This window comes from Macrobrachium rosenbergii, chromosome 1 (genome assembly GCF_040412425.1).
Source record: "Macrobrachium rosenbergii isolate ZJJX-2024 chromosome 1, ASM4041242v1, whole genome shotgun sequence".
In the NCBI taxonomy this organism is placed as follows: Eukaryota; Metazoa; Arthropoda; class Malacostraca; order Decapoda; family Palaemonidae; genus Macrobrachium; species Macrobrachium rosenbergii.
In genome coordinates this window covers 2959892-2985371 of record NC_089741.1, presented here as the reverse complement: position 1 = coordinate 2985371, position 25480 = coordinate 2959892, and the positions used below count along the sequence as shown (strand labels likewise).

The following is a 25480-nucleotide window of genomic DNA, read 5'->3' as shown; positions in this document are numbered from 1 at the left end:
AGCTTTATGACTAAATTAACGGAAACTAGAGATAACTGCAATTATCAAACACAGTTTAGATACTGCCTTTAAATTTGTGATGCAAAAATAGACCTACTTCCAGTAGGTCAGCCCTAATGGGTGACGGGGGGTCATGGAGAACCTCAAAGCTAAAGGAGGATCTGCCACACCTGGCACGGAGCTTTCACTTTGGCAGCAAATGTCCCCTGAATCTGAAAGCGTGTTCTAAGGTGGATTTAGAATTAGGAATCACTCAGAAGGATTTTAGGACTAACAGGTTCTTTACTGAAAGTAGTTGAGCGTGGTCTTCTCTGATCTTTAGGGTCCTGCTCATTTGACAATCATCAGTTTTATTTCCAGCTTTGTGCTCTGTGCAACAAAGGTTTCCAGATCCGCGGAGGGTCGCTCAGATTTTCTTGGATGCATCTGGTTCTGAATTTTGTTTTCCTTGAATACTCCTCCTTCAGAGCAAACTTTCTCTGAGGGTTTGCCCTTTTATCAATGCCTTATGATGGTGGTAATTCTGTGATCGAGTTTTTCCAACAAGTGATCATGTCTTAAAAGAATTTTCTGATCTGATAATGTCTATCAAGATTATCAAAGGGAGGGAACAGAACCAGTCTATTTTCTTGAAATCTATGGCCTCTTCAGCTGCTACCAAAGACCAGGTTTTCCCTTTTTTTCTAAACCCTTCTTCCATTGCCCTTAGGTCGTAATCTGGGTTTGACGAAAGATCCAGGCCTCCATGTTGGTAAAAGGACTAAACATCAGGGTACCTTTGATGGTTACATCCTGTTTTCTTGGCTTTAACTCAGCAAATCAGGGCAATCTTTTGCTTCAACCCTGTATCAGAATAGCATCAGTGGCCACCCTCTCTGATCTCTTTGGGGTCTGCGCCAGGATCAGTGTATCAGCACCAATAGTTATGCCTAACTGTAACAGCACTCTGCAACTCCCTTGAAAAACCTTGCAGCAGTCAGCTTGCAGGCCGCCCAGCCTGTGTCAGTAACAAGTTTGGACAGCCCTTTCCATGTTTCCTGCAGTTGGGGCTGTTTCTGTTACCTTTGGTTCAGTATGCGCAATTTCCCCTTCAATGGCTTTAAAGGTTCTCCGGTTGGGACCTTCCCATCTTGTCCAACATCGGGGCTATGAGATCGCAGTGGTTACGTCCAAGTGTGTTGAAATTTGTTTATCCCTCCTGACCATGCAAGAAAGGTGGTTTTTCTGTCCTCCGAATTAGGCATCCTTGTTGGTGAGTCTGTTGATTCCAGGTCTTCAGTTCCGGAAAAGCAAAACAGGGTTTTGATACATCCGATTTGAGGGTCCGTGTTGCAGCCTCTTCGCTTCAGGAGGGGGCGGTCCGGCAAGCTCATCCCTGTTGGGTTTTGCGGGCTTGCACAACCTATACTTTGGTGCCTCCATTTTGTCATCAACGATTGATACGTCAGGTGTCCTCCTCACACACCCAGGTGTGCATGGTTTCCAGGTTTTCGAAGTTCAATGCTTGCTGTGGATCGCCTACCCTTTCTCCTGTTCCAGCTCGTCAGACCAGTCCGACAACCGCCTTTGGCTTGGTCGACTAGTCCAACAATCCTCCGCTCGTTGAACCAGTCTGACAAGGATTGGGCATCCAGAGGAAGAGGACTTCCTCACTGATATTAGTTCTCCTTCAGCCACTGAGTCTGATTTGATCAAGGGATGGAGACTTCCTCACTTATCCTCCAATCCTACACTCACCGGCAACGATGTTCGAAAGTTACTATGTGCAGAACCTAGTTGCTCAAACAAATGACTTCCTCCAGTCTGGAAGTCCCTGACAGCTCATCCACTGCTGTCAATTAGGCTGGTAAACCAGGGCACGATGTCGCCTGACTGTACAACGCTCTTTGGCACAAGAGAAGGGGCTTCTTTGAAGCTTCCACCCACTATCCGTCATTCGGAGGGTTCTCTTGATGGGCGCCTTTGTGCTCTGCAACAGACCGGTTTTAGGGAGTGTATCTCCTCCATTTTGTGCATGCCTTCAGTCAGCAGTAGCCACAGCGTTTTATGATTAGTGTGGCTGCTCTGGGTCCAGGGATGTGGCCATATAACGAACTTGTTGCTTCTAACTCATGTCTCCAGTGCCAATTATGCATCGTTGAAGGTACAATGTGGAAAGAGGGTCTTGTCTAACAGGGAACAGCCGGATCACTTGAAGAAGCCTCTTAGGGAGAATGTCCTCCTCTCTCTCCTCCTCTCTCTCTCTCTCTCTCTCTCTCTCTCTCTCTCTCTCTCTCTAATTCCAGGGTCTTGTGTCTCCGCATGCTTCTCTTCAGGTATGTCTCAGGAATCACTGGGACTTTCACATAGAGAATGCAGGTAAATCTGGAACGATTTCGCTTGTCGGATCGCCTGTGATTGTCAGAAGAAGCGATTCCGACATCCGGAAGGTCTACAGTCTCCCTCTTCCCAACGCTCATCTGTACTCAGATGCCTCATATCAAGGCTGGGGAGCAACCCCAGAGGAACCCAGGCTTCGGGCCTCTGGAGGGACGGGAACGAGAGGAGTCATAACCTTCAGGAACCTCAGGGCTGTAAAGGAAGCCCTCAGGTGTTTCTCAGTCCTAGTGTGCAACACAGTAGTGGGTCTGCTTTGCAACATCGAATTGCCGTGTTGTATCTGAGAACTCGGGGGAACAAGATCATTAGAACTTTAGAGGTGTATACTTTCCGCCATTCGGTCTCATTCATCAGGGTAATCAGGAATTGCAGTAGTGTCAAGACGTCTATGATCAGCTCCTTTTTTGCTGGCTCTAACGCCCGCGGTTCCAGAATTCCTAATGCTCCTTACGGAAGTTCCAACGTCTCCTCATGTGGAAGATCTTTTAGACAACCGCATTTTCACCATTATCATCCAAACTCTTTATGGATGAACCTAGTTGCGGGCGACTGCCGAAAGCAAACAGCTAGACAGTTCAGACACTCCAAAGCATATGTCTAGACAGTGTTTCTTTCAGCTTGAGAAGTCAACCCGTGGCTTTACCAGGTCAACTTGACATGGGGACGCCTCTGTGTCATAAGGAAGGTCATCCCATCTTTAGGCTGCCATAACCAAAATAGCTGGTTTCTTTTATTCTTTCGGGAAAGTCAAGATTCTTCCATTTTTCGCTATTGCTGGCTACCTTTCAGCACTTTGCAGTACATTTTTCTATCTTCCTGAAAATTTCTAATAGTAAGATCTTCTTTAACGCCCACGTTCATGTTCTGGGCTCTCGTGAGATTTGTCAGTTCTAATGTTAAGATAATTGGTTAGTGTTTTATTTTTTTCTTTCGGGCTTTAGCTGCAGATAAAAAAATGGGCGACCAAAGTTTCTAGGCTGGAAATGATAAGTATTTCTCTTCTTCCGAAGTCGTAATGAGAGCAAAAACTCTGTCGCGTTCGTTTAGGTTCTTTATCTGCCAGTGTTCAGTTCGGCATCAGCGATGTCTTTATGTCCGATGTAATATTTATCAAAGGTTGATAAACTCCGTCCGCTTCTGTGTACACTTCTTTTGTCTCACCGCTGGAATTTCACCGCGGAATCCTTCCCGTCCCTCGTCATGATGCAATTAGTTACTTTCAGAGAAGGGTTCCTGATTCCTGTTCATAAGCGCTCACTACATCTTAACACAGTTATGGGCACATTTCACGCATTCCCGATGGTGCGAAAGGTTTATGCCTTTGGAACGCAATTTAATTTGATGACATTATATTTAGTATTTAACAATTTTTTCATTACCGCATAGTATTCGGAGTATGTCCACTTCATCTTCCTTTCTAAGGAATGGTTCAGAGCTTTCTATTCTGGAGGTGGTTTACTTTGTAGTCCGTCTTTGTTTTTTTCTTTACTTACGAGATGTTCAATTCACCCCACCGTATAGTGGCAAATTCTCCTATCTAGGTGCGTTAAATTAGCTGAGGTGGTATTCTCTGCTAAGACTGAGGGTTATTCACTTAGTCCACGTTTAACGCTAAGTCTATTTTGTAGGTGCGCCATTTAGCTAAGGTAGTACTCACGTGGTCACGGTGATTATTAGGTTAACTAGATAGAGAAATCTTCTAGGGCTTTGGAATCTTTAAGCAATAGTGATAGTATAATCACATGAACTTAAGTTTAGTACATCATAAGAATCCTAGTCTTTGATAGTTTCCCTACGACAGTCCAAAAGGTGCTCCTCGAGGGCTAGCCTAGGTTGTTTCATCTGCGCTGGAGATACTTCTGCGCCGCCGGCCTTTGCCGCAACCTGCAGGGCGGAGGGTCATCAGCTCCGGCACACTGTCTCATTCCCTCCTTAATGGGTAGGCTCTAATAGTCACTTGGGAGATGCATCGCGTTTCTCCTTTTTACATGAAAGTTATATTCTTAGTCCGTGTGTAGCTTCTTTAACCCTTCTATCGTAGGTGTTCATTTAGCTAGGGGGTACTCTCTTAGTGTGGAGGTTCTTAGAGGCAGCCACTTGGAAATCGGTGTCGGTTCTCCACGACTTTCTACCTAAAAGACGTTCAGTTTTCTTTGAAGAAGAACTGCTTGGTCCCTTTGCGATTTACCAACTCGATCTTATAATTACTTAGTAATGTTAAGGGTGGGGGAACTCTAAGTAATGAACGTGAGTCTGGAGAAAATTTGAATTTTGGATTCTCTGTTAGTCAGGTTCATAGTGAGAATATTAAGTTTGACGTTAGTACTGTGAAGATAGGCAGATCCAGTGGACAGGTTTGGTTTCTTCAACCTCTTCTGCACAGACATCGGAGGCAACAGACGACGAAGAACTCTGAAGACCTGCACACTCAACTTCTCCTACATACAGTAGCCACATGGGAGGTTCTTCGTGCACTTCCATACATGAGAGCACTTGATTAGCCACATGGAGGTTCATTGTACCCTCCATACATGAGAGTGCTTTGATTAGCCACATGGGAGGTTGGCCGTTCTCCACTAATCATGGGAGGCTGTGATTAGCCAGATGGTAGGTTGGTTTTTATTTTTTGCTACTCTCTATCCATGAGGAGGTTTGAATACCACATGAGAGGTAGCTCGACTCAGACCCTCCATAAATGAGAGTGCTTTGATTAGCCACATGGGAGGTTCAATGTTTCTCCACTAATCATGGAGGCTGTGATTAGCCACATGGTAGGTTGGTTTTTATTTTGCCACTCTCATCCATGAGGAGATTTTGAATACCACATGAGAGTGTAACTGACTCAGACAGTACTAGACATGAGACTGATGTCAGGTACTCTCTCTGAGACATTCTCACCTGCTGGGAGTGGGATAACCAGGCGAGGATACATTCATTTATACAGAGTAGGCAAATAATGAGTTACCTGCTTTCCTTGTTGGCAGGTCGGGCTGAATAGATTGATCCCACCTCCACTAAATTTGTTAATTTGACTAATTCAGGTGTTCAGGGAGTGTATTGCAATATGAAGTTTTTCATAATAAAACTAATATTGTAATACTTACCTGAACACCTGAACGATTCCCACCTTCCTCCCCACTTCAATTTGAATAGTGGATAACATGAATTAGTATCCAGAGCTACTCACTCGGCCGGGACTTGTGCATGTTGCAACAGTACTTCCAGGTAACTCATTTGATCAGATTTTCCTGTAAGCATTGGTAACGCTGGACAGTTTATTGCCCACTTAGTGGGTAAAAGCTATGGGGATGTAGTTCGGGCTGGTAGGTGACCAGGCTAATTCAGGTGTTCAGGTAAGTATTACAATATTAGTTTTATTATGAAAACTTCATACTTCTGCCCTCCGATTATCTGACAACTATACAAAGTTATGGGCAAAATTTTATTTCTTTTGTGTGAATAAAGCTCTCACTAGATGTGGCTACTTAGCAGTTTGGTGTCCCTATGGGAAATGTCACAAACTTGACAACCACGCCTGCTTCATAAAGCTCCACATCTTCAACTGTCCTAATCTCTGCCACTATTTGGGGGGTAACAATGAAGGAGCTTCCTGAGTCTTTAGGACTGCTTTAGCTGCAGTGGCAAAGCTCTTCTGTGGACCCTATGGGGGAGCACAATATGATTTTATGGAATGATGCCTCAAGGTTTAAAAAAGAAGTGACATGCTCCAACATGTGGCTCCCAATGTTACTTTTTACTGTTACATTCTTGCCACTTCTGGCCTGATCTCTTGGAAGACTGGTGTAATGGAGCTCATTGGATGAGATTGCAAAAAGAATTGTACAGGACCTACTCTTCTGGTTAAAGTGGAACCTGGGAAGCAATATTCCCAAGAATTCCAACCAAGAATGTTCGGCACAACTTGAGTCATGCAAGCCTTTAGTCATCCCTAAGATATCCTCCAGCTGCAGGGGCATGAACAACAGCAACCAAAAAACCTACAACAATAGCACTACTTCTGAGGCAGACAGAGATACACCTATCAGGGGAAAGGGAAGAGGTGAAGCTTAATAGGATTTACCAGGTTGAGGACAACCCTCTACAGCATCACTCAAAAAGCAGAGTGGTTTCACCCCCTCCCAAATCCCTGAAGGGTTTTTCAGATACCAGACCACTCCTTGGAAGAATATATTCAAAGGCTCTCTAAAGGAAGCTACAGTGGACCCCGCCTCTTCAAGGGTTCTGGATTCGCAGTCATCTATTCAAGGATTTTTTCTGTGGAACATATATACACACTATTCAAGTGGAAAATTCACCTATTCACAGTATTTTTCAGAGAGAAATATTCACTAATCACTGTATATTTTAATATCGTTTTTCATGACTAAATGCATTTTTGTGATAAAATATTAAAATGCTCCAGGTATGTTGTTTTAAGAGGGTGTTTTGGTGTTTGAACTACCAAAATAGGCAGTTATAAATTTTTAGAGGGTAGGCAGCTATACGCATTTTTAGAGGATGTCAAACATTCGCAGATTTTATCTATTCGCTGGGGTTGTGTAAACATCCCCGCAAATACTGAGGGTCTACTGTATAGACAAAGATGTCTTTGTTTGCCATCAGGCACATATTTCAGCATCCCCAAGAAGAACTCCTACATATGAAGAGTGATCCTGACCTATCAAGTCTGAAAAAACACACTGTGCCCACACGTTCTGGATGACAACTGCTGCCCAAGTGCGTCTGATCATTCCCTATGAGACAAAGATGCATATTGGCACATTCCACAGTTCTCTTCCACTCCATCCTCAGGTTTCAGAAACGGAAAGACACACACATTCAAGGTCATGCCCTTTAAGTATAAACACTGCCATAAAAATCTTCATAAAATTAGCAGCAATAGGTGTCCAGGAACTCAGAAAAGAGGGACTTAGCTTTACTGGCCTACCTAGACAATTATCCTATCTGGGGAGCCACCAAAGAACATGACTATGAAACCTATGATTGGTATTCAAAAGACCTCCCAGTCGAAAGATTTCATGTGTGATTGGAAATTTGTTGGATACCAATGAATTCTAGGGCTGCTAACATTCTTGTCTGGTAGATCCAGTCCTCAGATTGAATCAAGGATGTGAACAGAGTCTGGCTCTTGCATGCCTGGAAGTCAGGTAGTTGAAAAAATACTCTGTCCATGAACCTGGAAAACAGCTCTTGCCAAGCAGGTCAACCTGACTACCCTATCCATGCAGGTAGTTATACACAGAGATGTTTCCATGACAGGTTGGAAAGGCAATGGGAAATTATCAGACAGTGGGAAGATGGTTATCTATTTTAAAGAAGTGTCACACCAGTTTCCTGGAGCTGACCCAGGAAAGAGGTTGCTCCCCGTAACAGCAGACTCCCTGTTGAGGTGGATGGTAGCCCCAACCCAAAGGATGTTAGGCAAGCCTTCCACTGAAATGATTGCCAACATGCTTCTGCATCCCAAAGTGGACCTACTTGCTCCACATGAGAATCATCAACCCCTAGTGTATGTGTCTCCAGACCTGAGCAGTCAGGAATAAATAGCAAGAGACTTATCTACCTGTACATTGCTAAATACAAAAACTATGACATACAAGGCTGCATTGTCAGAACCCTTGCTTTATGGGTTTGGCACTGATCGGGATATAGAAGATTTTAATTCCCTTCCCCGGTCCTCTGCATTGCAAAGACTGGCTCCTTCCCATAATCTGGTCCCTGAATAAGGTTCTTAAACTCCTGGCATCTCAATTCAGTGTCCTGTAAATTTTCAGTAAGGTTAGCATGTTGCAATATTCATTTATAAAGGTGTAACCTGAACTGGTGGATACTTTACTATAACTCTATGAAGAATCTATGATCTGGAAGTTATGGAATAGCAAAATATCTAATTATTATGTAAAAAGTATAGCTCTCAGCAGGAAAAGGGAGTTCAGGGATCAAATGTGAATGTGAAAGATCTCTGTTAAATTACAGCTTATTAAAAAGTGACAAACAAGAGACCATCCGTCGATGGCCTAAGTTATAACTGCTAATGTTAGGAAACAGAAACCTACCACCACCACGAACCACTCTATCTAAAACATTTGCTGAAACTTCGTTGGATATTTCTCAAATGTAATACTGTAGTGAGTCAAAACTTTCACCTAGAATAGTTAAAGCTTCAGACTCATTCAGCAAAGTCCTCAAGGAGTGAGTGCCGTTATATAAATGTTTTCTACTATCATTGGGATATGACTTCCTTAGTATTGGGTGGCAGGTATACCATTGCATTCTGCCAGGGGAGCAATGCAGTGTCAATGCAGAACTAGTAGCTTGCATTTACTTTATGAATCCAAATTTAGGATCACTGCAAGTTCCTTGTCATAACACTGATTAATTAGTCTTTCAAAAATTTCTGAGATTTGAAACTGCAACATTTCTCAACACCAGAGCCAATATTCGATCAAGCTGTTTAGTAGCAAGACAAGTGCGAACAAGTTTCATGACTTGCTGATTGCAATCAGGCAGACATATATAAAATATATGTGGTAGCTTTATATTATAAAATTAGATGAAGTGAATGCAAATAAAGCAGAAACATCATGACAGAAAAAGGAATATGCAATAATGGGATACATTACTGACAGAATGCCATAAGCAATTGCTCCTGTGTGACATTACTATAGGTTTTAAAGGTGTTTATGAATTCTGGTCAGATCTGCATTCGGCTACCATGGCTAACACTACATAATTTGTAATGAATGAAGATACATTAAATCGTGTTTCAGGTGATCTGGGTCTGCTTAACATGCCTATTCCTTTTATTACCTTTGTCACAATTGTTTTTATTCAGTTATTTTGGTAGCACGACTATGAAAGAAAAAGGTGAGAATTTTCACAAAAATTTCACCAAGGGCGGGCTTCATGATGGTCAGCACTGTATTAGATTCTAGGAGAGATCACAATCCATTTTTGGAGGAGATGGGACCTTTTGAGGGAGGATTACCTTAGCATTGTTCAAGGTATAACAAAGCAGAACCCTACACAGCATTACTGTAATTTTGACAACCAAAAAAAAAAAAAAAAAAATCCGACTGGAGGTAATGTCTCCTCATAATCTCATAATCTATGAGATTCCATCTGGGTCCCATACTAACTTTCTCTGGTTGATAAAAATGTGCTCATAGCAGTTTGATATTGGTGGAGTGTATATGTTCTTGGAGCCCTCATTTGCACTTGTTTTAGTGTTTTTTTTTCAATTTAATAATCTAGTAAAACAAATTTAAATTGGTAAGAACGAAAGTTCATGTATTCATTCCTATTTTTCTCTTCTTTAACTAGCCCTTTGTTGGCCGAGTTGGTTGAGCTTCAGACTGTCACTCGATGGGCCGGAGTTCAATTCCCGCGGCCGGCTGATGAAGAGTTAGAGGAATTTATTTCTGGTGATAGAAATTCATTTCTCGCTATAATGTGGTTCTGATTCCACAATAAGTTGTAGGTCCCGTTGCTAAGTAACCAATTGGTTCTTAGCCACGTAAAAATAAGTCTAATCCTTCGGGCCAGCCCTAGGAGAGCTGTTAATCAGCTCAGTGGTCTGGTAAAACTAAGGTATACTTAACTTCTTCTTCTTTAACTGTACAATAATATTTCAGTCAACACAATTCACTACTACTATGCCAGTTTATATATTCAATCACCAACTATACATTGGTGGTAGTACTATAGTAATGGTTGTAAGGCTGATCTGTTTCTTGAAAACTGAGATGTCACTTGTCCTTGTTCCTTTCTGTAGACCCTAGATATTAACCCTGATATATTCCTAATACTGCAGCCCCTCACTACCATGTGTTTCAGTTCACTCTTCATTGCATAGCACAAGATAATAGCTGACTTTAAAAGACATCGATATTGATTACCCATTTCATATTACATCATGAAATTCTAGAGTATTATGATGATCTTCCCTCCTTAACATAGTAAGCCCACGGAAATAATTAATATACTGGGTTAAGTACTTGCACAAAAAATATATGAAATGCATATCTAATAACCTATTCCCTTGTGACAACACTGGCTATGGTACAAGTTAAAAAAAAAAGTGTAATGTCTTACCTTGTCTCTGACATACAGGGTTGCTGTAGCTTCAACATGTCCTGCAGAATTGTGAGCACGACAAATGTATTCACCTTCATCAGACCCTTTCACATGTTGAACTCCAAGACTGATTCCTGTTTGCATATCCTGAAGTTAACTATTTGAAATGAAATTATAATGTTAATAAATAAGAGCTCACTACATTCTGCTTTAATCATTTCATATGTCATGTAGAAATAGGAGAGAATACTATTTATAGAACCAGGGCAACAATCAGATGCACTAACGTTATGACCTTCACAAAAACATAAGTTACAAAAGGAAACCAAGTACACTTGCTCAGAATTTTGTCTGCTAAACTGATAAGACAATGTTCAGTGACGTAATGCAAGTAATTCTACTGATACACAAAATACTTATGCATATAAAAATATGAATTTTGTTTCAGGAACTCCTGTTTTAACATAAACCGTGCTAGAAAGTAAAATTAAAACATATAAAACCTACATACATAGAATCTACTGGTCACAGTTTTGACAAATATGTTTTTCACTCCTTTTGTTGTGTAGTTGTGACAATACTCTACAATTAAAACCAGTTCATCAGTCCTGTCTTTTACTTTTGGATAAATAGCCATAAACTTATTACTACTCAAAACATAGAATGCATCCACAAGCTATAGTAATATTATCTACAAGTACTTTCTATGGGGAAATATATTCTAGGCCATATTAAGACTTACCACCCACAGAGATTGTTAATCTACCAGAAGGAACAAGAAGTTGGCCATCTTTGTACCATGAAATAAGGGGAGTAGGTGCACCATCAGCTTGGCAGGAGAAGACTATACTTGAGCCCGGACTTGTATATTGGTCATGTGGTTCCATTGTGATTGTCGGGCGGACTAGCAAAAGAAAAAATGATGGTAAAATTATTAGTTCTTCATATTTTCAAGAAATCTGCCTTTATTTTTTTACTTCTAGCATTTAAGGACAAATCCTAGCTTTTAGGTATGTAAATAAACACTGAATTTCACTAAAAGAACAATTTTTCATATTCAGTCACAGATGAGTCTTAAAAATTTAAATTATTATTAGCTAAATGAAAATAATGTAAGGCAAACTGTTTTTATAAAAAATAGTATTGTAAGATTTTTGGATTAAAATAGCAGGACCAATGCTAAAAGAAGTCTTTTGCTCATTGGAACATAAGATAAACAAGAGTGCATTAAGTTCAGCTCATAAATAAACAATTAAAATATACATTGCCAGAAAGAAGTTCAGAAAAATACAAGAGGACAATAATGAGAACTTGATTTAAACTAGATTAATGTTACAAGCTGCTAAAAAAAAAAAAAAATGATAAACTCCGCTATTTAAAACCGAACTCCTACAGCTTTACTGCCAGTTCTTATAAGAATCAGTCAGAAGTATCATCAGCAAGTGGTCAATTATCCTCACATACCAATACCATACTGTACATCTTGGATGCATTTTAGATCTTTCTGTTTATTAAATGAAGGGGCTTCAACTCAGCAGTTTTTAGGTTCTCCCTCCTCCTTCCTTTCAACACCTCAGCATTATACACCCATTGGAACGGCCCACTCTAATTCATGCTGTAAACATGAATGACCAAATCGCCTCAACAGAATCTGATAAATATTTTCAACTATGCAAATTCTGTTGGCCTTTCTCGCACTTACCATCGACATTTCTTCAGCTATATCAAACTTAAATATTTACTTATTTATTACACCAACAACTCGTCACTGAAACACCATCAATCCTACATTCTTTGAAAAGCGCCATTTTGCTACAAAAATCCAATTTGAACATTTCTCGACATGATTAATAACAAAGATATAAAGTAAGCATAAACAACAGACAGATGAGAATGACCAAAACATACCAATTTCCGGAAACGAAGGGCAACAATTTTTCTGCTTATACCTTATAAAGCCCACAATAACCAAGCAACACACTAGTCATTAATATATAAAAATAAAACTACTTAAGTGCCAAGTTCGTTGAAAAACTGGTAGCAAAAGGATTATAATATCTGTGGCCTAATGGAAAAGTAATAGAAAAGGGATTACGATAAATAAATGATAACCTGATATAACGCCAATAAATAATTTTACACTCCCTGATATCAAAAGGACCAAGATGGTGATGCTAATTTGTGATGCTACTACTCAGTTTCACACAATATACAGTACCATATGCTGAATCTTGGCCTCTCGTCTCATTAGAAGTGATTGAGTTTAGGAGTTTGAAGACATATAATAAAGGAAATTAGGTAATACATAAGTACCAAGATATCTAGGTAATACTGTTCCTTTCAAAAGTTCTTCAGTGAGAGTAAAAAATGGGTCACTAAAAGGATAAGGATCTGACCATGTGGCAGTTATTTCTGTTGATAAAAGTTTAAGAATAGCTAATTAGGAAGGAGTTAGTTACAAACTCTGACTTTGGCCACTTTTACCATGTGTTCATCACCATGAAATAATTCTTACCATTATCTAACTTGAACCTACTTTTGCTTGACCTTGTTTGTCTTAAATATACAATTTGTTACACAAGACTTCTTTCTGTTATTGGCAAACTGCCCTCCATTCATTCTTTGCCCCTTTTTTTTATGTATACATCGCAGGTAAAGGTCAGGACAACCTCTGTCCCCTAATATTAATCAAAGTCAGCAGTAGACTTGCTCATCTGAGGGCCACATTTAAGCAAAATTGCATTTTTATCATTATGAGAAGCCTAAAGCCATAATCTGCTTTGCTTGTTCACAGTGCACACTGCATGCACTTCTTGCCATGGTCTTCATCTGCTGCCTCAGAAATCTTCAAACAACTAAACCAGCTATTCAAAACCCATCATTCAAAACTACTCAGATTAAGTATTATTTTGATATCCTAAAATAACAAGTCAACTGAATTACATACAGTAGAGCATAAATGAATGATCAGGAAGCAGATCTGCACAGATCTACACAATTGGTTACCATTAAAAGAAATGAAACAAGAGTTCATGGTATGAGAGGAGGCTGTTCCCCAAATGGAATAGGGTTTACAGAGGCCTCAAAAGTAATATATTCTATATACATAAAAATGTATGTATGTATGTATGTATGTATGTATGTATGTGTGTGTGTGTTCAGCAAAACTCTGAAATGCATTGAGCAATTTCATCCAAACTTGGTATACATATGACTTACTATCTAGAAAAAGAGTAATATTGGGGTAATACATCACTAGCATTAAAGGGGTGGGGGTGAGAAGGACTTCTCTGAAATGGGGCTGGTTCTACCTGTAGACTTAGTAACTAAATAAACTCCACGAATTTATCATACATCATTTCAGTATACATATGACTTATCATCTGGAAAAGAATACTGTGGGGAGGTAAGACATCAATGGCACCAAAGGGGGTGGGGGTGGGAAGGGGTGACGATAAAAATAACTGAAAACAACAGATATTAGTTGCTAATCCATAGTTTTCGAGGTCACTGAGATGATTGGTGACACTCCCAATACCATTTAAGTCCAAGTTTAGATCTGTCAAAATGACAGATATTAGTGTCTAATCCATAGTTTTCGTGGTCACTGAGATGAATAGTAACACTCCCAATGACCTTTAAGTCCAAGTTCAGCCCCGATAGGAATGGGGGTGAGGAGGAAATATAAAATGTCAAAAATGCTGGGCAATGTAAATGAAGCAACTATCTTAACAGGAGAGAGAGAGAGAGAGAGAGAGAGAGAGAGAGAGAGAGAGAGAGAGAGAGAGAGAGAGAGAGAGAGAGAGAGAGTTTATTGGTTGTCATTCAGATTTTCCCAGGCAGTGCCGGGTTGGTCAGCTAGTTATTTTATAAAAGAAGACACCTTTGACTGCTTAGTTTGCATTCCTCTTCTTGATGGCTCACATTCTGGGTATTGCTCCCTGCTCTACGAAGAAGCACAGGTAAATACTTACGAAAGAGCACATAATATTATGTAAGCATATAACTTCAGCAAAAGCAGAAACATATTTAATAGACAGCTCTCATAGCACATCTTGTCACTGTGAAGAAAATAAAACTAGATTTGCTCTCAGATCCATCCCATTCCTAAATATAATTACCTCTAGACTGTCCCTTTGACAAACCCCTCCTTGAAATTCCATATAAAACCATGAATAATTTCAGAGACATCTTGTGGTCTAACAGAGAACAAACAAAAAAAGTAAAACAGAGACACATGAGAATGCAAAACTTCATCCAGCCTTGAAGAAACACAGCACACACACAAAAAATAAGGTTACATAAATAGCAAGGAATGAAGAAAAGAGAGAAAACATCGCCAGTGAATTTTGTAGCAATGTGGTTTTAAAATACAAAATCTTGTTGTCAACACCTGCAAATGCAAAGATCTTCTGAAAAATCAAATGATATGCAAGAATAATCGGGCCAGAAAAGTATAATGCTCGTGTCTCCAAAAGACTTTTAAATAGTTACACAATAATATGCCTTCTTCATAATTAACTCGCTAAAGATAATTACAATTCATGAGGAAATTTACCACTTGGTTGTAGTATCTCTTAGCACTAATTACCGGGACTGAAAGATTTAAATCTCTTTTGTTTTGCCGAGTGAATGAGAGTAAAAACTAGAGCTTGAAGTTTGTATTAATGTTTGTATTAATAATTTCATCACCAGGAATGTTTACATTACCATTCTGAAGATTTGGATTTAAGTGGTGGCCTTAGTGTTAGACAAGCAGAGGGAAAGTAATTATTCAGCAATCTTCAGTTTCAACCTCATAACAATGTACATCATGTTGATTTGTTCTCTTTTTACCTAAAACTCTTAATGTGGCTACTGCAGAGACTCGTCCTAAATGATTTGCCGCAGTGCAGCGATAGATTCCAGCATCCTGGCGTTCAGCAGACGAAATAGAAAACGTTCCTCTGCTAGAAACCTAGAAAGTAGAACTGTGATTAGTATACAGTTACTCTGAATAAAGAAGATACACTTGACACTGTCCACATAGTAGTGCAGTATCATTACTATGATCATTACACCAGACATATATTAGGTGATCCTGCAGTTAATTTATCAAGATGAAAAATGGTGATCAGTTTTACAGATATACAAACTCTCCAGTAAACATTAGTTTTAATCTGCAGACTAATTACTCAACAACAAAATTAATAAGCAACTTCTGTGAAGTTACCAGCATAGATTAATTAAAAGTTTTTAAGCTCAATGATTCAACATAATTGACTCTCACACTAATTGTTTGTTTGCATACCTAATCAACAAACTGAAATTAATTTTCTGCCTGCACGCCAAGACAAAATGAATCAACTTTCCTTTCAAAACTGATCACACAGACCTGGCAGACCAGCATAATTTTTACATAAACAACCTGGCAATTACCACACTCAATCTGCCCATGTCCTACCACTAAAAGCCACCACTAACAAAGCTTTGCTCTACCTTCAAAGCTTAAGGTCGACCTCCACTAGCTCAGACACAGCATAATTTCCACATAAATCTCTGGCAATTAAAGGGCTAAATACTGCCATCTCTACTGCTACAAAAATACCACTATTGGACTAACTATGGCACTTAAGCTCAGGCTCGATCTCCCTTAAAAGCTTAAAGTCATCCTCTGTAAACCCAGCATGGTTCTCACATAAACCTCACGGAACTAACAGGCTCAGTACAGCCAAGCCTACCGCTGCAAAATATGGTACTTAAGCTCTGGCTTCACTCTCCCTGAAGGTCGTCCTCCATTAGTAAATTAGATGAAGTGCAGTTTTGTATAAAATCCTGAGCATAATGGAATCCATACAGCCTTGCCTACTACCATAAGGATGAACCTCAAAAAAAAAACTTGTCAGGTAAAAGAAACATACCAGAAGACAATGGGCAAACAACCAGACAAAAATGCTGCCACACTCTGTCTGCTGCCCTTCTCGACAATGAGCCATCCAGCTAGTTCTGGAGGGTGAACATACAATTCTTCAGTAATATCATGAGGGGTCATAAAGACGGCAGAATATGTCCTCAAGGCAATCCCAAACACCATCTTCCCCGGGATCACATGTTGGCTCAATACACAAGACATGAAAATCAAGCACAAGAGCCTACACAAGTTCCTCATTGGTGAATTCTCCCTGGCCCTACTTGCCCTTCTCAGTGGGCCCTCAACCTGCTGAATACTCTGCTAAGGGACACGATGGCATGAGCAGACTGGGACAAAATCGAGTCCTTGCTGATGCTCCTTGAACTTAATACTGATGGAAAAACAAGAAAGTAGATTTAGCAAGAGATATAAGGCAATAACATCTCCCAGTCAACATCCAATCTGTCCTCCCCAGCACAGAAGGCATATTAATGGCAGATCACCTGAAAACAAGTTGATGGAGGCCTCAAAGTCCTCACAACATACTATTCACAGTATCTGTTACCCTAGGGATGACCAAGACAGTGACCAGGGCATCAAAAGCAAGCTAGCACCTTGGAGAAGCACCCTTAAAAACCATGAAAGAAATGACATCCCTAACCAGCCATCATCTGTTTACCATCATGAGTTCAGGAAAGTTGCTCAGAACTACACCTCCTACTGCCATTGGAGAAAAATCGAGCAGGACAGTCATCCGGGAATAATCAGTGTCACCATAAGAACAGTAGATACCCACTCCAAGTCTGGCAACCAGTTCTTGGTTGACATGGCCTCCTTAAAGACTATTCTACCTACATTGATGGATGACAGCAGACTACATATAGTCCATCATGGGCAGTCCCACAATATTATACAGCCACTCAACCTTCACCCAAAACCTCTTTAAGAGGAAATATGGTAAGGAATTAATTGTAACTAACATCTAAACTACCCTGCTTATTGTCAACGTCCTCAGACACTTCAGCTTACTGGTGGTTGTGCGAGTGCATCGCTGTCTTCTTGATCTAGCCTCCTACCAGATAGCACCACTGAACACTGGCCCCAAGCAGTCATCCATTTCTTCAGTAGGCCCTACAGGTCCACACACCCTCCTGCAGGAGTGTCCAAACACCATCAGGCTTGAACTTAAAACACACTCCAAGGATCCCAGCAAAGTGCATTCTATATCACCACATTAAAATGACAAGCCTTGTCTGCTTAAAATTACACCATTTTCCCCCTAAAAACTGGTCACTGTAAAAAATGCCCTCAGGGAGATGAAACACATGGGTTGTTGCCAGTAGGCCACAGCCCTTGGGCCTCTGAACTCCATACAGTGAAGAAAACTGAGTGTCCCCATGAAGACTTCAAACAAAGCCCATCTACTATCCATTTCCCAACATCACAAGCATCACCACCAATCTCCACAGAGCAAGAATTTTCTCCAAGTTCAACATGATGAAAGGTACTTTCAAGTCCTTGTCCACCAAGATGATGTTATGAAAACAGCAATCCTCATACCTTTCAAGACCTACACCTTCAACTAATCTATGTTCAGCCTTTGCAACTCAAGTGCCATTTCCAGTGCTTATGGACAACATTCTTAGTGACCTTCCCTCTGCATCTCCTATAGTAACATCATATTCTCCTGGAATAGGACCACCACAAGATGTCCTATCCCTGCTCCATGATAATGGTCTGGCAATCTGCTCAAACAAGTGTGTCACTGAATTCCTAGGCCATGAAGTCTAAGTGAATGGTGTCAGCCCCCTACCCTCCACGATATCAGCCATCAGGAAATATCCTTCTTCAACTGCCACAAAAGGGCTCCAAGAATTCACAGGAATGGGTAAACTACTGCCACTGATTGCTACCAAACATTGCATAAACTAAGGGCTCCCTCTATGATGCCCTTAGTGGAAACACCAAGACACTCAACTGGGGCAACACCCAATGTGATGCCTTCAAAGGCACCAAGTAGACCCTGGCCACTGTCACCACCTTAGCATTTCCCATTTCTCGAGCAAAACTCATGCAAACCATGGACACCAGCAATGTCACTACAGGTGCTGTAATAGAACAATCACTTAATGAGGTGACCCAACCCCTTAGTTTCTTCAGTATGGGAGGCAGTACAACACCTTCAATGGAGAACTCCTTGCCATGCATCTGAGTATCTGATTCACCACTTACTGGTACACTAAGCTCCATGGCCATTCTTTCATAGCTCTGTGATAGTAGCTGATCTTTTGAGATGGTTATCATTCCAAGCAGAGCACAAACTACTGAAATCTACATCTCCCTACCTACTACACCACTCGCTCAATTTAATGGATTCTTTAAAAACAATTTTAGTATTTTCAAACAAAATCTTTCTCAAACAATACTCTTGACATGTTTTGAAGAAAAAAGAATTGCTAAACAACTGGAAGTAGATCAGTGATGTTTTAGATAGCTTATTTTGTTTTACGCCAGACATTAAGGCAAAAGCAAAAAAGGCATTTGTTTCCCAAGAAAAATATTGTTTAAAATCCCTTGAGACATTTTGAAACTGTGGGAAAGTGATATTTTAGTAAGATATTGTTACATCAATGAGTTCTTTATAACAATGGAGAAACATAGGTTTTTAGCAGTACTTTTTTATGAAAAAAGAGGAAATATAAAAAATTCAGTTACTTGCATCTTTTACCTCAACTCAGAATAGAGTACAAAACAAAGAACTGATGTGCTTGTGTATGATATATCGATACTGTAGTTGGGCAAGTGGCTCTTCGGGTTAAAACACATTCAATGTTTTAAGTCAGATTCAAGGACAGAGGATGCTCTATGCATCAATTTGCATTTAACAGGAGACAAAGACTTTCCCTGGCCACATCATAAACATGTTTAAAAATATGTAAAAAAGGGCATGTCAATTGAAAATCACTTCAAGCGAGATTTGGAACTAGCCTTTTGGGATTCCGGACGTCAAATGACGTCATCTTATTCCCAATTTTTGAGATTCTGATGAAATCAGTATGCACTAAACACACTTTTGTATTATATGTCCGAAGTATTTTAGTGGTGTATGTCTAAGGCCATGCCACCAACAGCTTAACTTTCCATAAACAAACCTGCTGCCAAAAACATTATCTTCAAATCTATTTTTCTGAAAACTGTAAAGTACAAATTTATTTTGATTATAGCTTCCTTAATATTAGACTCAAGTTAAGGACCATGTTGCGTTTAAATATACAGTGGTTCAAAATCCTAAATCAACACATTCCAAAAACATCACTCCTTGAAAATTGAGTTGCTTCTACTTTTCAGGAAGTAGTTCAAAACTTTTGTAAAGGAAGAACATTCGGCAAAAAGGATTTTTATTTTCAATAACCATTTTCTCCGTTAAAATCTCGATTGAACAACAATATACCTTAGAAGTACAACATTTTTCTTTAAATTTGCCTTTAACTTCCAAAGCACTGCCTATCTGTATCATTATCTATAATTGCGTTGTACAGTACAATCTCTTTCGCCATTTGATCAAAGATATTATCGAAATGATTCATTCATAAAATTAGTAATTAACTGTTAATATTAAAAGAACTAAAATAGCATTAATACAAAGTTCTGGTTTTCTAGCGGTTGAAGCATTCAACTTCAGCATGAAAGAAAAAATACAGAGAAGGTCTCCTTTGCCTGACGTGTATAGAGCATATCCTGCATATTTGAATATGTAATTCACACTTTCCATATTTGTGGCATAAACTAGCTCGGAAAAATGTTAACCTTTACAATAGTCTTTTAGGCATCTGATTTTCTGCAGTCAGTTTACAAAGTAACACATTTTTTCTCTTTATAAAATAAGTTATCTTAACTAACCTGTATTCGGGGTCCTTCAACTACAAAATCACCACCCTTGGTCCAGGAAATATGAGGCTTTGGAGTCCCAATTGCTTCACATTCTATTTCAACTGGAGATCCCTCAGTCACATTCACATTAGATGGCAAACGAAGTAAGCGAGGTTTCGATGGCCCTATGGCAATAATAATAATAATAATAATAATAATAATAATAATAATAATAATAATAATAATAATAATAATAATAATAATAATAATAATAATAATAATATCATGAGTAATGGAATTAAGAGCAAACCCCACAACAATCTGGCTGCCAAAGTACATTATAAGAATTATAAAGTTTTTAGAGTTTCCTTCTCTTTTATTATCAATATTAACATTTTAAGCCACGGAAAAGTTCTTGAAAGAAAATACCACCATACCGAGTAGACTGGCCAATATTTAAATATATGTATAACTGCCCTTTTAAAAATTTATTATCATGGTTTCTAGTCAAGTATTAGAGAGTTTTTCGAAGGTACCAGCCAAACACCTCTACCATCTTGTGTGTTCGTATCACGTTTTTTGAAATCTCAGCCGTTACTGAATATAAATATTTTGGTTAAATATGCTTGGAAAATTAAAATGCAATCCGTTGCAGAAATGCAAACACGTTACTCTGCTGTACTGAAACTGGGAAAATGATGTTGAAGGAGCAACCTTTGAAGGAAACCTCATCAAAATTTCAGATTTCGAGTCAAAGCTCACTCTGCCACCTCTGAAAATCTTGTTACCAAATAAAATAAAAAGCATCAAAACCTGTTGTATACATTCAAACGGTTTAAAATCCTTTTGTGTGTGTGTGTGTGTGTTTGTGTATTTTCAGTTATTCAGTCCTTCTTGTCAGATCTGTTTCTAAAATGGTTAGACCGATTATGGCACCCGAGTAGTCTCCCCAGTTGTCTGTAATTGTTTTAGTATATTCAAACAACAAAATCGATGTGGATTTTATTCTTCATTAATATATAGCAATAATAATAATAGTATATTGCCAGAACGTGAGAGTTCTTGGTATAAATATAATAATATAGTAATAACAGTAAAACTTCACTTTCATATTGCATTTATTAGATAGAATGATGTTCGGCATCTACTGTTTAATGCCACTGAGGAATGTCTTTGGAAAAAACAATCTTCACAAATAACAAAAGTATTTAAAAGAAGAATACAATATAATCATCCCACATTTAAACAAAGATCATGATCTGAAATACGAGTACCTAGGACAAAACTATTCTGCAACGTTGTTAAAATTTACGAAGAATATTTTATCGAAATGTTATAAATACAAAGACTTCATAAAACAAAATTAATCAGGGTATACGATTTATTTTTCCATCTGTATTATCTGACTTTTTTATTTATCTAAGATGAGTTCCAGCTCATGAGAAGTTCTTGTTAGCGTAATATGCACCCTGTTCTCTTACACTACTTTTGACCTTTACAAGCCAGACTTAGTAAATTTACTTACTATCAATGAATTTTACTGCTTTAATTCTTCACTCTGAAAAAGGTAACCTACAAATATTAGCCAGACACATAAGATTCGTAAATTATCTCTAGGAGGTTATAATATTATGTTTGATCTCCTCCACAGTTTCTTTTTTGATTGACCGGCTACACACAGTACAGCTTTTTTTATGACTCTAGAACTACCTTGCCTGCAACTGATAAATAAGGTAGGACAGTATTCACATGTTGCAATTCTTGTAACGCTTCTTCCCTCCATTCCCAAATTCGAGGTATTTGTGGCAGCTAACCTTACCAGATATTTAGAATGGATCAGTGAGTGATACAGTCCATGGGGTGTTCGACAATACGTAAGACTATAAGGTTTTGTAAACTGACAATACTGTTTATTTCCATCTATCACCAGATTCCTCTTTCGCAGTATTTAACACATACCTAAATTCATTCGAAGACTAAATCTTTGTTAGATTTCCTGTATCTACGAAGATGATGTATCAGTGCCACATGATTCAGAAAGTTTGTTTTACCGCTTATCATTACTCATTTCACTCCAGTTGTTTTCCTCATTTATCAGAAGTCAGCCCTCTGTTTTAGAGGCTTACCTAGCAAGTTAATCGATCTGTTAAAGTCTGGAGCCCAAAAACAAGATATAAATAGAACCCGGAACTTTCTTGATAGCTTAAGCTCAGTGTGCATCTCGGCAAGATCTTTACAGTACTCTCTTCATAGAAGGCACTTTTCAAAATTTTATCACTTATTTCTGTTTTCTTCAATCATCCACGAAGCGGTGAAAAATATCATTTTAATATTCAGTTCACTTTATTCAACTTTTCTGCACGTGCTCTTAGTTCATTCTTACGAAAAGAACAAGATTGGTGAATTTAAAGTATTGGAAATAATAAAGAGACTGAAAAGAACAGATGATGTAGATAAGCTTTACGCGTGCACGACATCTGCGATTTCCAAAGATACGAAAAACGAACAACCTATGACCATTACAGAATAGATACAAAAGTAATGCTCCCTGACACTTGTCACAAATCCTTCAGTTGTATTTTCATGGGACAAGGCAAACTACATCTATAAAACTGTAAAACTAACAACACGAACTTCAGATGTGACACATCTATTAAAGTTAACGTCACCAAGAAGCAATTAAATATTTAGATGCTACAAAACTGAACTCTTTCATTGAGAATATATAAATAGCTTCAAGCTTAGAATAAAAGTAACAAGAAAGAAAATATCGGCAGTTGTAAGTGATGGCAAATTTTGGTCATAGATGAAATGATGATAGTTTCAGGGACAGGGGACAAAAGGTAAAGAAAAGTCTGGGACCTCCGAATTTCAGCAATCAGATTAAGTAACACCAGAATTCTGCATCGATATTCAGCAATGAAGTCATGTTTAACGGACTACTCACTATCACAAAAAAAAAGTGGCATGAAATCCTTTGCTATTCTCATGCAATTCACCTCCGTACGAAGTAATCAAGAGCTTTAACTTTAAACTAACTGTCTTCATGTGCAAGTTAATGAGTGAAACTATAACTGTCTGATAACATAGTTTAAGGGTTAATAATTTTGTTACTGAATTAATCCTTTAAAAGGTGACTACACCGATACTTGTTGAAATACATTGGAACTATTAAGTTAGATCCTCGGTCTAATGATATTCAGTGTGATGAAATCGGTGGCAGAAATTTATTGTTGGGAAACTATACAGTTTCATATAAAAAGAGGAAAATTCATTTACATAATCATTAACTAATATTCTGAAACATATCTGTATATCATTTATTAGTTCTACCCCTAGTACTGAGAGAGAATATTGAAGAGAATAATTAATATATAGAATTCAGATTACAAGTAGCAACAGTGTTTTAATTCTACAGAATATTAGTCTCTATAAAGTTTAATAGTTTAACTTTTATAGAGACTTAAATATTCCTTAGAATTAAGACTCTATTGCTATTAGGTGATTTCTATCTTCTTTTTACCTTCCTCTCGCGCTGTTTCAATTGGCACTTCTGCAGGTTCCTCAAAATGGACACTGGGCTCATCTACCAGCGTCCTTGTTTCAGTCTCCGGTTCTGGCGCATGAAACACAGGTTCTAATTCCCCGACGTCATCTATCTCATCACTTATTTCAATTCTTGGATCTTCCTCATCCCTCACTATATCTGCCTCATCTTCAGGTGCCATTTTTGCTTTCCTGGAGCGTACTTCACCCGCAGGATTAGAAGCCATGCATTCATAAAAGCCAACATCATCGCCTTGCGTATTCTCAATCATAAGGGTGCCATCTGTAAGAATGCTGTATCTGTCCTTGTCGTCAATGACTTCATTGCTGCAAAACATTCGGCGAGAAATTACGATACTGAAGTATTTTAACCTTTTTAATTTTGTGAAATATGTATACAAGTAATCCGCAACTTTTGTAAACTACCTCACTTGTCTGATTTAGAGATTATAATCTTCATACAGGCAACATACATAAATAATAAAACAAAATTATCTAGTACAAAGATGCTGCTACAGAATGCCTTCTGTGAATGATTTACCAGTCAGTACAACTTCATTAATTTAATGACAATACTGATATGTAAGAAAAATATATAACACGTACTTAATACTTGTGGTACTGACAGGTAATGCCACAAGTAAACAACTGTATAAGATAAACAATTAATCTTTAACCAAGCTCAATTTGCAAAATTGGTGTTTTTAAGAAAATTTGTGTAGTACAGTATACAAATCAGAACCTTTATTGCCAGCGTTAGTTGTGAAATATGCCTTACACAAAAGAATTTGAATGGCATGGAAAGTTTTTACCAGGTTTCCAAAGTCACTGGAAGCAAACAACTGCACGGGTAAAAATTGACATGTAAGTGCCTGAGGAGCACCCACTGCATTATAACCCAATAGTTGGCAAGAATTTTAGTGCTAGAGATGAGGGAAAAGGTCAGGTAATTTAAAAGTCCGCTGACACCACTCGAAACTTACGTACTCTCTATACATAGGTGAGAAGAAACTTTGCCTCCCTGACGTGCAGTTAGATATAATGTGAGCACTTGAAACCATATCAATGATAAAAGTAATCTGATGCCCTAAGGTCTCCAACGTTTATTTTTAATATCAATAAACAACATTACACAGAAATAAGAAATGGATTTGAATATGGACATTAAAGGGTACTTCCCTTTTAAAGTTCAGGAGGAGAATTTTTGAGCTAGGAAGGCAGAACATCATTAACACAAAGTGCCACATATTGTCTAATTAATGACTGAATCCTTTTAAACAAAAATAGCCGAGGATAAGTTGTTCAGATTAGAGTATACAGAGGAAAACAACCTACAGAAGCCATTCTGCTTTACCTTAGTTTAAACATAACTGTCTCTTTGACATTAAAATGTTCACGAAAATACTTACTTCCACCTGGTTTAGAACCATCTGGAGCATACAGTATATGAACTGTTAATTCTAGCGTACTGATATAATTTGAAAATGTAGATCATTCAGGAATAGTATGAGTAAATCTATCCTGAATTACTGGTTAAGGAGAAGAGGTACGGAGGGAAAATTCTGAAGATTATTCAGCTTTCAGTAGTCTTCCCCACACATCTTTATCAAAAAGATGAATATAAAAAATGTAAAGTAAAGCAGTTTGCTGTGATAGCTGTCGACATGCATCTGAAATCAAAGCTGAAGTTTTTCCTCT

General features: G+C 38.6%; 1 protein-coding gene across 3 annotated transcripts in view; it reads right to left on the bottom strand.

Moving 5' to 3' along the window:
- Pxn (Peroxidasin) overlaps positions 1-25480 on the bottom strand; it is a 742345-nt gene that overhangs the window by 111360 nt on the left and 605505 nt on the right. For all 3 annotated transcript variants that reach the window (XM_067108369.1, XM_067107823.1, XM_067107108.1), the window contains 5 exons: positions 23760-24109; positions 20267-20421; positions 15313-15433; positions 11219-11380; positions 10495-10610 (listed from right to left, as the gene is read on the bottom strand). In XM_067108369.1, the coding sequence (XP_066964470.1) occupies positions 10495-10610; positions 11219-11380; positions 15313-15433; positions 20267-20421; positions 23760-24109 (904 nt within the window). The remainder of the gene's footprint in view (positions 1-10494; positions 10611-11218; positions 11381-15312; positions 15434-20266; positions 20422-23759; positions 24110-25480) is intronic.